Here is a 12,823-nt window from a genome sequence, read left to right as displayed (position 1 = left end):
AGTTCACTACGTTTGCCTATATTGAAAATTATTTCAGTTGTGAGAGGGGTGCGGGGGCGGTGCCACGAAGTTGTCGCGGTGTATGCGCGGGGCGCTCCCGCGCGATGTTCACGTTGCGTCGAGTCGATGTTGTGCCGTGCCTCCGCTGGCGCTGCAGTCGCGGAGTCCGCAGCCTTGTAGTTGCGCAGGCGCACTCATAGATGGCGCCGACATGAGTAATATATTTTTATTAAAAAAAAAATATTACTTGTACTGATAGATAGTTAAGTCTCGCGAGTCGCGATAAGCTTTTATTATCATGCAAATTGTATAAAATATTGAGGATTAAAACTTAATATACAGTGTGTTATTATAGTGTAAACACCGTTATCCTTGAAACCATCAAATGAGCCCGCCAAAATGAACTACTTTTTCTATGAGAACAATGCTGGGAATGCAAATAAAAAAATGCCGTCTTCATACCCATACAAATTGCCCGGATGTGCAATTTGTATGCATGTTTGGGTATGAATCATAAAGATAATATAGGTACCTAGCGGAATAGAGCAACAATCTCCAGCTGTCAAACGAAATCGAAATTGGTTTCATCTGGTGCCTTACTCCCGAAACTGATATCGATTTCGATTTCAACGGTTTTTTGACATTTTTTAGACATTTTTTAGATGGCTTAAGTGTCAAAAAACCGTTGAAATCGCAAATCGAAATCGATATCAGTTTCGGGAGTAAGGCACCTGTGTGTAAAAATTCGTTCGCCCGCGGGGGAGATGCGGGGCGACCAGCAACAGTCGCGTAGTTTTGCTGAGTCACCTGTGGACTCGGCGTCGGCGCAACCGGGAGGGGAACGCGGGCGGGGGCGGCAGTGGAGGTGTTCGTTGACCCGTCCGATAATGCTGACGGGCTAAACGTGATCGCCTGTGCGCCTCGGCGTCGAGTTACGAATGCGGCGTCAGGTGACCTACATTTATTACTTTTCAATTGTGATAATTCACTACGTAGGCCATTGATGATAAATTCCGACGCCTGCAATCTACCCCGAAATTCAGCCAGCTCTTCCTTCAGGAACCTGATGTCCTTCAGTAGGCTGACGACTTCGACGTGGTCCAGCGTAACGGGCGGCAGCTTATGCAACTGTTTAGCCACAAAAGCCGGCACCTCATCCGGATCTTCGTCTGCTTCAGCAGGGAGATGATGTCCTGCACGCTCCTTTCGGTTCCGTCTCTTCGTCGCGACAGCATGTTCGCGCTCTGGCCGAGCGTCTCATACAGCAGCTGCTTCCCTTGGCAAATCTCCTCACTGGTGAAGGAAGACTTGCAGATCTGCATGATGCTGACCTCGTCCATGGTGTCGATGGCGTGCTGGATAAACGCCTGCAACTCGTTGGCCACAAGCGCCATGGCCACGTGCAGTGGCAATGTGCCGCGCGATTCGCGAAAATATTAATTAATTAATATTTGCAGCGTGTGTAACGTGGAGCACGACCGTTCGTTATTCGAAAGGTTACCGTCAGGCGTCAAATATTGTACCGATTGTTACCGATAGACGATAGTTGTCTACCCATACGCCATCTAGTTACTAAAATGGAAGCTGTTTGACAATCAAATTAAAAAAATAAGAAAATGCCCCATATTGAATGTCATAGACATAAGAGGATAGATATTGGAGAAAGTTGAAACGTCAACGTCAATATAATGTCAATTTTGGTCGAATTGGATATGTTTTCATTTTTCATTAAATTTTTAGCAGAAATAATAAATTAATATTATTTTAAGTATGAATGAAGACATCTGTTTATTATGTTTTGCTGATAATGCCAGAGTAGTTTATGTAAAAAATCTACGTTTACAAAATGTATACGAAGGTCTATCAAATGTGATGGTGCGTATTTACCTGTGAACTTGCTGGATCTACCTGTTAATCTACATTTTAGTCTTTAACAGTAGAATATACTATCCATACTTAATTTTATATTTGCGAAATTATGTCTGTCTGTCTGTAACCTCCTCACGCCCAAAAATGTAAATGAAAATACTTGTGTCCCCTGAAAGGACATATTATGATACTTTGTACTTATCCCAGAAAAATGTACGGTTACCGCGTGATTAACAAATTATGGCGCCACGGAGTAACGGGCGTTATCTAGTTTAATATATTTAGTATTTACTGTTAGAATCATTACTACACAAAATTTAAAAGTAAGTAAGCATAATAATTGTTTACTATAATTTTGCTTTCGACATCTTTCAGACACAATCTGGCTCCCAGCCGCTGTGCTTCATTTGTTATAAGCGGTTGCTTCTATGTGAGCAGGTGGTCAAACAAATTCATGAACTAAGTACTGAACAACATCAGGTAACGGCAAACTAAGGGTTCTTACTTAAACACACTGAAGTTTATAGTATGCAAGTCATATTATATCTACAATAATAAGTTATTACTGTGTATTAATCAATAATTTATCAATTTTAAGAGTCAAGAAATACCACTAGTGCGTCTGTCAGCTAAAAAGGACTATACTGAAATACCACCAGAGGACTGTCCCAAGTTTTTTGGGTCTGCCGACGAAACTAAAGATTGTGAGTAACTCAAAATCAGAAAATATTCTAGAAACCGGTTTGTGAAATGTTTTACTTCACATTATTAGAGAATTGTGATTGTCTGATAATATTGTCCTTAAAGCAGTGGGGATGTTAATATTATGTACATAATAATAAAAATAGATAATAGCATTCATGGCAACTTATGATATTTTTAGGCAGAAACAGGGGACCCAAGTCAGACCCCTGGGGTACTTCAGATAACAGATTGCACTTATGCTTTCTTGGACATTTGACCATGCATAGATATTATCTGACTTCTATTTAAATATGTGGTATGTGTACCACATATTCAAAGGCATATGAGATCCATGAACTCCCATGTGTTCCATAATATGTTTTGTTAAAAATGATGCTGAATAGTATGATCTAAAACCTTTTTGAAGTCATAATAAGTAGCATGTATTTTCTCTTTTTTTGTTGAAAGTAAAATCTATGTAATGAAAAATTGAAATATCGTTATTTATTACAGATATTAGAGCAGAAGATGTGGAGATTGTATTAGAACATATTGCTGAGGAGCAGGCAGCGAATGCGGCAGGCGCTCAAGATACCAGAAAACGCCAAATTACAAATGATGAGGACAAACCATACAGCTGCGAAGTCTGTAGCAAAAAATTTATAACAAATGGTAATTTGAACAGGCACAGAAAGACACATATGACTGTCAAACCGTTTAGCTGTGATATATGCAATAAACAATTCAACGCAAATTGTAATCTAAAAAGACATAGACGGACACACTTCGATGATAAACCATACGGTTGTAATATGTGCAGTAAGAGCTTTTTCGAAAAAGGCGATTTGGAGAGGCATATCAAGTTTCACACGGGTGAGAAACCGTACGCATGCGATATGTGCAGTAAAAAGTTTATTCGGAAAGGTTTGTTGGACGAACACAAGCAAGTGCACAGTGGTGTAAAATCCTATGCCTGTGATCTATGTGATACAAAACTGAGTACAATAAGTACTTTAAAAGCGCACAAAAGACAACACGCTGCGGTAAAACCAATGCCTTGTGATGTATGCAACAAAATATTCTTTACAAAAGCCAATTTGGAAGGACATAAGAAAATTCACACTGATAACAGATGCTTCAGTTGTGATGTTTGTAACAAAAAAGTGACTAGCAAAAGAAATTTGAGGCGACATAAATTGACACATATCGGTGTTAAACCTTATAGTTGTGATCTTTGTGGTGGGAGGTTCAGTGATTCGAGTTGTTTAGTAAGACATACAAAAAAAATACATACAGACGACACATCTATATCTTAGCCCCATTATACATTAAAAACTGGGAGATTTCTATGGAGAATGAGAAATAAAATTTAAAAGTACTACAGCAGTTAAGGACAGCTCACGATAGGAGAATAAAAAAAGGCTAAAGAAGAATGCTCAATGCTTAATCATTGTGGTGTACTTTTAAAATAAAATATTAAGTATACATTGTATTATAATTTACATTTTATTCACAGTCTATTTAGAGGTTTTCTACAGGGTGATATTAAACCATTTCCAGGGCTTAGGTATCATTAGTAGAGTCCATTAAACAAAAAAAAATGGGTGTTATTTCTCTTTAATGACATAATATGTTATCCCATTTAGCCCGGCCGCACTTTCTGATCAGAAACAGTTGAACGTCCGCGCAGTCTCTTACATTTTGTACTGAGCCGAGTGAGCTCGAACTCGCCGGAAGGCTATTTCGGATAGTGTGCGGGGTGGCGGGCCGGCGAAATTCAACTGTTTCTGATCAGAATTCGGACAATGTGCGGCCGGGCTTAAAATCGTTGCAGAACGGTCACTCGCGTGCAGCGCACGTCACGCGCGGGCAACGCGTCGTGTCCATTAATTGTAATGTTTTTTAGGATAGCATGCACATTACGTCGCAAGCACTGCGGCTTTTTATTTATTTATTTAAGTAATACAAATTATAACTTATGTCTAGTTGAGAGTGTACCATAAACCTGCAAGGTTTATGGTACACTCTCATGGCAGCGCTGCTGCCGCTTGCGACGTAATGTGAAGGCGCTCTAAGGAGAGTACTCGGTAGTCGGTACTCGATTCTCATTATAATTATGTAACAAAATTTTTGACCAAATTTCCCTTTCCCTACATTTTTGACCAAATTTCCCTTTAAATAAATGAATCATGGACACTCAGTAAATTACTATGCGGCGGTATGCGCCCCGCGCCGCGCGCTATCCCTGTGCGGTGTCCATGCGTTGGGTAAATAATTATTTAACTTTAAGCTACATTTACTTAGTGATCAATTGATATTTTTTTTCAACTAACATAATATTATGTTAGTTGATTTTGAAGGGTCAAGAGATTTAAGTAAGTTGATACAATCGCATGCATCAGTTCGATTGAAGTCTTATGTATTATAAGACTTCAATCGAACTGATGCATGCGATTATATCAACGTCTCTAGGGCCCGTATATATAGTCAGTACTCAAGATGCATCTCGGTCTCAAGACACGGTTCAGGCTCTGTGATTGGTTCGCTGTCAAAATTTGGACCAATCACAGAGCCGAACCGCGTCTTGAGACCGGGTCGCATCTTAAGTACTGACTATTTATACGGGCCTAAGTTGTGGATCATTACTCTTGAGGGTCGCGTCCCGCCACAGTCAATTTTAGCTCTTTTGTGGTGAGGGTTCCAACACATCATCTACCGACCTTCGAGAAGGAGGAGCTCTGGCCGATTGGAGTCGTCTACAGGAGGTTCCGAGGACGACTTCCGAACACGTCGCAGACAATACGTGTTTAGTGCTTAGTGTTAGTTTTAGTATAAAATATGTTATGTATGTTAGTATATAAGGTATATACATATAATATGGGCCAAGATGAATTATTTAAATAAATAAAAATAGAGTTTTGAGTAGGTTCTAAAAATGTTGAGTGAAAATATTCAGAGAATATTTCACCTTTGTCAGATGATGTATCGCCGTAATGCATCATTTTTGGCAGTGTCCTCATTTCTTTACTTTTAATGTTCTTACAATAAAAGTACTTTGGGTTTTTGACGCTAATTATTAATAACTACTATTTGTAGGAATTCAACCACCGGCCACCGCCAAAAGCAAATAAAAAAGGCGCAGAATGAATACACTTCATTGTAAGCAACTTTATGTAAAACAGCTATAATATAACTTGACACGATGGCGTCGTTCGTCCTTATTTAGCTTTGAAAGCTCCATACTTATACAGGTTGCTTAAATGTCGATGTTACGTCGCATCTTGGTCTTGAGTAACACATTTATGCCTTTTTAGACGATAAAGCTGTATAAAAGTTCTAGAACAGACGTCACATCTGTACGTTTTTTCGCCGGTATGCACCTGTATATGCCGTCGCAAGTCGCCCAACTGGATGAATTTCTTGCCGCAGAATTCGCACGCGTGCGGTTTATCGTCCGTATGTGACAGCTTGTGCATATTTAACTGCCTGTTATATCTGAATTTTTTGCTGCAAATTTCACATGGGAACGGTTTGTCGCCAGTGTGTATAAGCTTGTGATCGTTCAAATGGCTGTTGTACGCGAATCGTTTGCCGCATGTCTCACACGCGTACGCTCTTTCGCCCGTATGTACCAACTGATGTTTTTTCAAACTGATCGAACTGGCGAACTTCTTACCGCAGGTATCACACTTAAACTCCTTTTCCGCGGAATGGAGACGCATGTGCGTTTTCAAAAACGCAGACGCTGTGAACGTTTCGTTGCATATTTCGCACGCGTGCAGTTTCACGCCTACCTGCTTATCGGGGTTCAGGTAGGTGAACGGATTCTTATTGGTGCACGGGCTTGGACCTGTGTGTGTTTTCTTATGCGCCTTCAAATTCCCCGACCAAGCGAACCGCTTGTCGCAAATGTCACATTTGTGCTTCTTGTGGTCACTGTGCATCACTTTATGTCGCTTTACATCCTGCGTCGTATAGAAGCTTTTACCGCAAACGTCACAGCTGCAGGGTTTCTCACCTATGTGTATTCTTATATGGTCTTTTAAGGAGCTGGCGGTGGTGAATTTTTTGTCGCAAACGTGACAGGAGTGCGGTCTCTCGCCTGTGTGGCTTAGCATATGTCTTTTTAAATGATTGGATCGAGTGTAATTCTTGTTGCAAACGTCGCAAGTGTACGTGTAGGTTTTGTTTCGTTTTTTGGTGCCGTCGATATCTTCACAGCGTTTTTTACTCTTGCGCAACTGCTTTTTAATATCTGAAAAACAAGTAGTGTATTTATTTCTCTCATACAGCGTTCCAAGGCTTTAAATGAATATGTCAATGAGCGCTGCTGGTAAAGGAGAACTGTCAAAAATGACGTTTTTGTATGATATCAGCGTTACTTCCTTTTCTCGCCACGTTCATTTACAGCCTTGTCTAGCTGTATAAGTGACGAAATACGTTAATAGCAGCTGGTATTACACGCATCAATATTATCACGATTCCGTGATAATATTGATGGTGTAATAGGCCGAATCGCAGTATCACAGTACACGTCTTGTGAATCGCGTGATACTAGAATTATGTTAATATTGATGCGTGTAATACCTGCCAACAGTGCCACAAATAGGGCGGTGCCACCGGTGCCCAGGCACAGGGCCTAGACACTGGGGCCAGACCAGGCAGGACTATTATTTTTTCAGTTTGCCGGATAAGTTCCCACTGCGCCCTTAGTGGGAGTGGGGGTTAGCACAGTGGGGGTGGTATACTTGTAACTCGTAACAGACGAAGGGCCCACTTGACATCAGATGGCTCGTCTGCTTGTTTGCCCACATCAGTTCTTTAAAAAAACGACTACTACTGCTATTGTAATTGGTCTTTTGGTGGTTGTAATACGAGTAGCCATATTATTTTGCTCTGGGTACCTACCTATAATAATATCTATAAAAAACAAGGGCGCAGTTAAAGAAGCTCGCACAGGGCGCAAAAAAGGCTGTTTACGGCACTGCCTGCCAATAGGCAATAAAGATCTTTAAACCAAAGTATTATCTTATCTTATCTATTATTAAGTATTAACCATGACAATATAATATTATTAAAAGCATGTAGTAGTCGCGGATTTGCTTTTTGCAAATTTTTTCAATGTGGTCAAAACTTACTTGAACATATTTCTGATTTGGAGTCAACGGAGTCACTATAATTTTTTGTAACGTGATCAGTTTTTTCACTTGGAATACCCCTTGCCCCATCATCTGCAAATACCAGATAAGTGCTTATGATTGGCAAGTCCATTTTCTAGAGAATGGCTTTGTTCTTCAGATGTGATGGCTAGAAACAAGTATTTAAAGCCCATTGTCCGGGGCTGGTCTCAGACCATTCCGGGTTCCATACCCACTACCCACATAATCTCCGGTAAGACTGCACACACTGGCTACATCAAAAATTTTCATAAATCTATATATATAAAACTCAAAGGTGACTGACTGATTGACATAGTGATCTATCAACGCACAGCCCAAACCACTGGACGGGTTATGACGTAGGCATCCGCTAAGAAAGAATTTTGATAAATTCCAACCCCAAAGGGTTCAAATAGGGGATGAAAGTTTGTATATAATAATACTTCTTAACGCGAGCGAAGCCGCGGGTAAAAGCTCGTGACTATTAAAATGACCACAAATTATGAAACCCAGTAAACTGCTTAAGACCATCTGTCCGTTACCTCTTCACGCTTAAAATCACTAAACAGATTTTGCTGGGTATGGAGAGACTTTGAGCCCCCGGAAAGGACATAGGATACTTTTTATCTTGGAAAATGCACGGTCTCGCGCAGTTGCAGGCGTCATCTAGTAAAAATATATTTAACTCACCACATTTCTCTCCCAACTCATTATCTGTGTTATCATCTGGTTCAGACTTGATCACTGGTATTAACTCAATTTCAATAACTGAAAAAAAAATGTGTTTTAGGGTACAATACAAGGAATATTTATAGCTTTAACAATAAATAATATATGGTGAAAACATCAGAAATAGTTAGAAATTGGAATGCCACCATTGCATAGAGTGAAGGTGTATATTAAAAATCCACCCTTCACTCAGACAAGTTGTAGACTACTCAGGAAGTGGTGAAACAGGGCCCGTACCACGAAACGGTTTTGAGACTCAAACAATCGTACGAGAATGTTGCGTCCTACTCTAACAAACGTGGAATGACGTTGTTAGAGCAGGAGGCAACATTCTCGTCCAATTGTTTGAGTCTCAAAACTGTTTCGTAGTAGGCCTCCAGGCCCTAAATACTTATTGATGAGTTGAGATGATAAAGTTTACTATAGGCTTAGCTAACACGTTTCTTTACATAATCACCAATTAAAAATGTATGGTATTGACATAAACCGTTAAATGTACGAATATGAACTCATGTCATGTTAGTTGCACCGATTAAGTGATTCTATAAAAAATAAATAAAGAAAGCGTTTTGGTTAAGCTTCCAGAATTATTGTTAATGAAACAGAAAGAAGGGAGAGAAGACCATTTTTTATCCTTCTCTTGCAATATGCTTTAAACTATCTGCCACAGAAATACTAACCTGGACTTTTTGTGTTTGAGTTTGACTGTTTGCCGGCTATCCTAGAGCGATCATCTTTCCCCTCTGCTATAACACACTCCAACATGTTACTAATAGGGAGATCTAAAATAGAGAAAAAAAAACTAGTTATAAAAATAATTATTATTAACACCTTTCCCTAAAAGAAAAACATTTAGCTTGGTCCGTTTCATTGATTTCAATGGAACAAAGGGTTTATGGCGATACTTGAAGTCCAAGAATGGACGTAGCCCACATAGGATAGGATAGTTTTTATTCAAGAAAAATGCTTGGTACCTGCACTATAAAAAAATAGTACTTATTATAACAACAATAACATTTATTTTATAATAGAGACAGGCCGGTACCTACCTTCACATTCTGCAGCTCTAGTAAGCGGTTCCTCTACTGGTTCTATTTTGACAGAAACCATCTCTGGTTCTTGTTCTTGAACAATGTTGGTCTCTTCCTGTTCAGTTTTGACAGAAACCTCCTCATTCTCAACTGGCTCCATTTTTATAAAATCCGGTTTTACAATTTTCACTTCGAACTCCAAATCTGTGGAAAATAATAAATAATAATAAACAAAGCCTTTATTCACTGACTCTAACCATACGATTTTTATAGCAAAACAGGAAAAACACATTTAGTCAGGTTGTCGTTCAACATAGGCCTCCCCCATTTCTTTGAAAAATAATATACTGTTAATTATAGTATCTCACGTCTTTCAAACTATTTATATATTTTATATTTATTCAGAACTAGACGACCTAGTGAACTTAAAATCACTCCCCGCCTTTCTGGTCTACCACTAATATTTCAAGCTTTTTTAGCCAATTCCGTTCAGTAGCTCCACAGAGATTCAGCAAGAATAACAAAATTTAAAAGTCATTTTTATAATAGATGATAATAACGTAACTTATTATAAATTATTCAGGATTCTGTCCTGTGTCTCTTACAGTTTATTGTCAACAACTTTGGAATATATTATATAGAACACAATGTGTCTACTTTTGCATTTTTTGTATATCAGGGAGATCGCAGACAGCACACTTTTTGTGTGATCGAGTGTGCGGCCAATCTGCATGGCCGCGCCACGTATGTGCGCCGCATATCTGCTGAGTCTGCGATCTCCCTTATGGAAAATTTTCAAAACTGTAAAAGCTACATACATTGCTTATTATCAGTTTCTTCTTGCATGATGATGAGACTTTTTGATTATTTATTTCCTACCTGAAAAGAAAATTCAAATAAGTAATGTAATAAAATCAAAAATTTTACAGTAAGTATAATAGTGCCTCAAGGCAGTGTGTTATCCCCTCTCCTGTTTTCCATCTTCATCAACTCTATTTCTCGTAAAATCTCCTCTTCCTATCATATGTATGCTGATGACCTTCAAATCTATATTCAGGTTCTGCTTCCCTTACTATCCCACGGTATTGCCCAAATGAATGCTGATTTAGAGAACATTCGGGAGTGGAGCAATGCCTATGGTTTGGTCCTCAATCCAATAAAAACTCAATGCATCGTAATTGGCAGCAGGCAGCTTATTGCGAAAGTAGACTGGAAGACCTTACCTGACATTCTTATTGATGGAAATATTATTCCCTAAAGCTCCTCCGTGCGTAATCTTGGAATTTACTTTGACCGCACCCTCTCATGGGATTTCCAGGTCCAAGAACTACGCAAAAGCTGAATGCTGCCACTGCATCTCTTAGGCGATTGAGCAATTTCCTGCCAGTTGCAACCAAAATAAAACTAGCCACTACTATACTTTTCCCAATTCTTGACTATGCTGACGTTTGCTACTGTGATCTAAATGAAAATCTTCTCTCTTCCCTTCAACGCCTTCAAAATTTGTGCATCCGTTTTATATTTGGCCTCCGCAAATTTGATCATATGTCTGAATACCGGTCTCAGCTCAAGTGGCTTCCGATCAAGATGCGTCGAAATTCTCACATCCTACATTTACTTTATAATATCCTTTTTAATCCCTCAACTCCTGCCTACCTAAAATCAAATTTCAATTTTCTAGGTCATGGCAATCCTATTCTTCGCTCTGCAAAGAAACTTACGCTTGCCTTCCATTCCCTTAAAATTTCGTTCTATGATTCTTCTTTCACCATCTCCGCTATTCGTCTCTGGAACTCCTTACCTGATTCTATACAAAGCTCTGAATCCATAAATATCTTTAAGAAACGTGTCAAGAAACACTACTTAGACCTATTTACTTTAATATGAAAATTTTGGTGTTAGTACTAATATTAATTACTTATCATAAAATTCTTATCTATGTAAAGTATAAGTAGTTTATTTTATCTCATATTAAGTATTGTAAGTAATAGTTTTATACTATTGTTTTTTCAATTATTTTATATTGACGGTTGCCTGGTAGAAACCGCTCACAGCGGTAAGGCCGCCAATTTGCACATTTTTATAAATTTTATTGTAATTGTATTGTCATTGTTTTATGTATCTTTTGTTGTGTTCTTCATTTTGTATGTTACCTTATGTGCAAATAAAGAATTTATTAATGGGCTGTCGGTAGCTCAAGCCGGTAGCTCAAATTTAAATATATGTATAGTATAAAAGTATTAAATATATTTCTGTTGTCTGGTACCCGTAACACAAGTCCTTCAGGTACTTAGCACAGGGCCAGACTGACGTGGTGTGAAGCGTCCATAGATATAAAAAAAGATTTTTTTTTTTTTTATGAAATAAGGGGGCAAACGAGCAAACGGGTCACCTGATGGAAAGCAACTTCCGTCGCCCATGGACACTCACAGCATCAGAGGAGCTGCAGTTGCATTGCCGGCCTTTTAAGAGGGAATAAGGTAATAGGGTAGGGAAAGGAAGGGAATAGGGGAGGGTAGGGAAGGAAATAGTACAGGGGATTGGGCCTCCGGTAAACTCACTCACTCGGCGAAACACAGCGCAAGCGCTGTTTCACGCCGGTTTTCTGTGAGAACGTGGTATTTCTCCGGTCGAGCCGGCCCATTCGTGCCGAAGCATGGCTCTCCCACGTTTAAAATATATATAATATATATAAAATAAATAAATAAATAGTTGTCTACACAAATTAAATTGGTATTTATTACTTACACAGTATTACAGACTAAATGATGCCCACAACTCCATTGCACCAAAACTCCGCCCTAGTTTGAAGGGCGTCCGGGGTGCTGCTGGGTTTTTGAAAAGTGTCCGGGTGAAATCCTGACACTTTTGTTGAGAAAAAAACTTTTAAGTCATGCAGCAATAAACGAAAGATAAAAACTCGCTAAGCATCCATGCTTAGCGAATTTTTATTTTTTTTAAGAGTATTTAACAAGAACTTGTAAAAATCTAACTAACTCAAGTGAGTTAGTCAGATTTTTACAAGTTCTTGTTGGAAAAGCTAAAATTGGCAAGACATTATCGTAAATACAGAGCTGAGGTGTCCGGGGAAATAGCCACATTTCGGTCAAATGTCCGGGAATTTTGTCGTGCCTGCAGCCTGACCGGCGAAGGCAATTTGGGTGATGGGCTGATGGCAGCCCTATGCTGAACCAATCTTGATGAAACTTGGCATGGAGATAATTTGAGTCCCGGGAAGGGGCATAGAATACTTTTAATGGCGGAAAAATGTATGGTTTCCAACTTTCCACGCGATAAACGAAGAGTAATAAAAAATATTCACAATATTATTATATCTATCTTCTTCTTCTT

General features: G+C 39.1%; 2 protein-coding genes across 3 annotated transcripts; one reads left to right on the top strand and one right to left on the bottom strand.

Annotated features, from left to right (window-relative positions):
- The first annotated feature begins 1,740 nt into the window (after positions 1-1,740).
- LOC121737835 (zinc finger protein 724-like) lies at positions 1,741-4,038 on the top strand. The gene is made up of 4 exons (XM_042129566.1): positions 1,741-1,875; positions 2,245-2,349; positions 2,468-2,573; positions 3,067-4,038. Exons 1-4 carry the CDS (start codon positions 1,771-1,773, stop codon positions 3,867-3,869), a joined length of 1,119 nt encoding a protein of 372 aa, XP_041985500.1. The 5' UTR covers positions 1,741-1,770; the 3' UTR covers positions 3,870-4,038.
- A 1,650-nt stretch (positions 4,039-5,688) lies between these two features.
- Positions 5,689-12,319, bottom strand: LOC121737827 (zinc finger protein 235-like). 2 transcript variants are annotated; one of them, XM_042129546.1, is made up of 7 exons: positions 12,221-12,319; positions 10,291-10,351; positions 9,491-9,676; positions 9,122-9,223; positions 8,403-8,480; positions 7,692-7,784; positions 5,689-6,808 (listed from the first exon to the last, which is right to left on the bottom strand). In XM_042129546.1, exons 2-7 carry the CDS (start codon positions 10,316-10,318, stop codon positions 5,823-5,825), a joined length of 1,473 nt encoding a protein of 490 aa, XP_041985480.1. In that variant the 5' UTR covers positions 10,319-10,351; positions 12,221-12,319; the 3' UTR covers positions 5,689-5,822. The 2 variants fall into 2 exon arrangements, with proteins under 2 accessions (XP_041985480.1, XP_041985481.1); XM_042129547.1 differs by lacking the exon at positions 12,221-12,319 and adding an exon at positions 10,696-10,765.
- Between the last annotated feature and the right edge of the window lie 504 nt (positions 12,320-12,823).

Source organism: Aricia agestis, chromosome 21, assembly GCF_905147365.1.
Source record: "Aricia agestis chromosome 21, ilAriAges1.1, whole genome shotgun sequence".
In the NCBI taxonomy this organism is placed as follows: Eukaryota; Metazoa; Arthropoda; class Insecta; order Lepidoptera; family Lycaenidae; genus Aricia; species Aricia agestis.
Note: the sequence above shows the minus strand (reverse complement) of the source record. Positions and strands in the feature narration are given on the sequence as shown.

Bases quoted from the DNA above. Each gene is read 5' to 3' on its own strand.
- LOC121737835 (XM_042129566.1), top strand. From the start codon at position 1,771: ATGAATGAAGACATCTGTTTATTATGTTTTGCTGATAATGCCAGAGTA. The intron at 1,876-2,244 runs GTGCGTATTTAC...GACATCTTTCAG, and splicing joins AAGGTCTATCAAATGTGATG to ACACAATCTGGCTCCCAGCC. The intron at 2,574-3,066 runs GTGAGTAACTCA...TATTTATTACAG, and splicing joins TGCCGACGAAACTAAAGATT to ATATTAGAGCAGAAGATGTG.
- LOC121737827 (XM_042129546.1), bottom strand. From the start codon at position 10,318: ATGCAAGAAGAAACTGATAATAAGCAAT. The intron at 9,224-9,490 runs GTAGGTACCGGC...TCTCTATTTTAG, and splicing joins TAGAGCTGCAGAATGTGAAG to ATCTCCCTATTAGTAACATG. The intron at 6,809-7,691 runs GTAAGTTTTGAC...CTTGTTTTTCAG, and splicing joins CAAATCAGAAATATGTTCAA to ATATTAAAAAGCAGTTGCGC.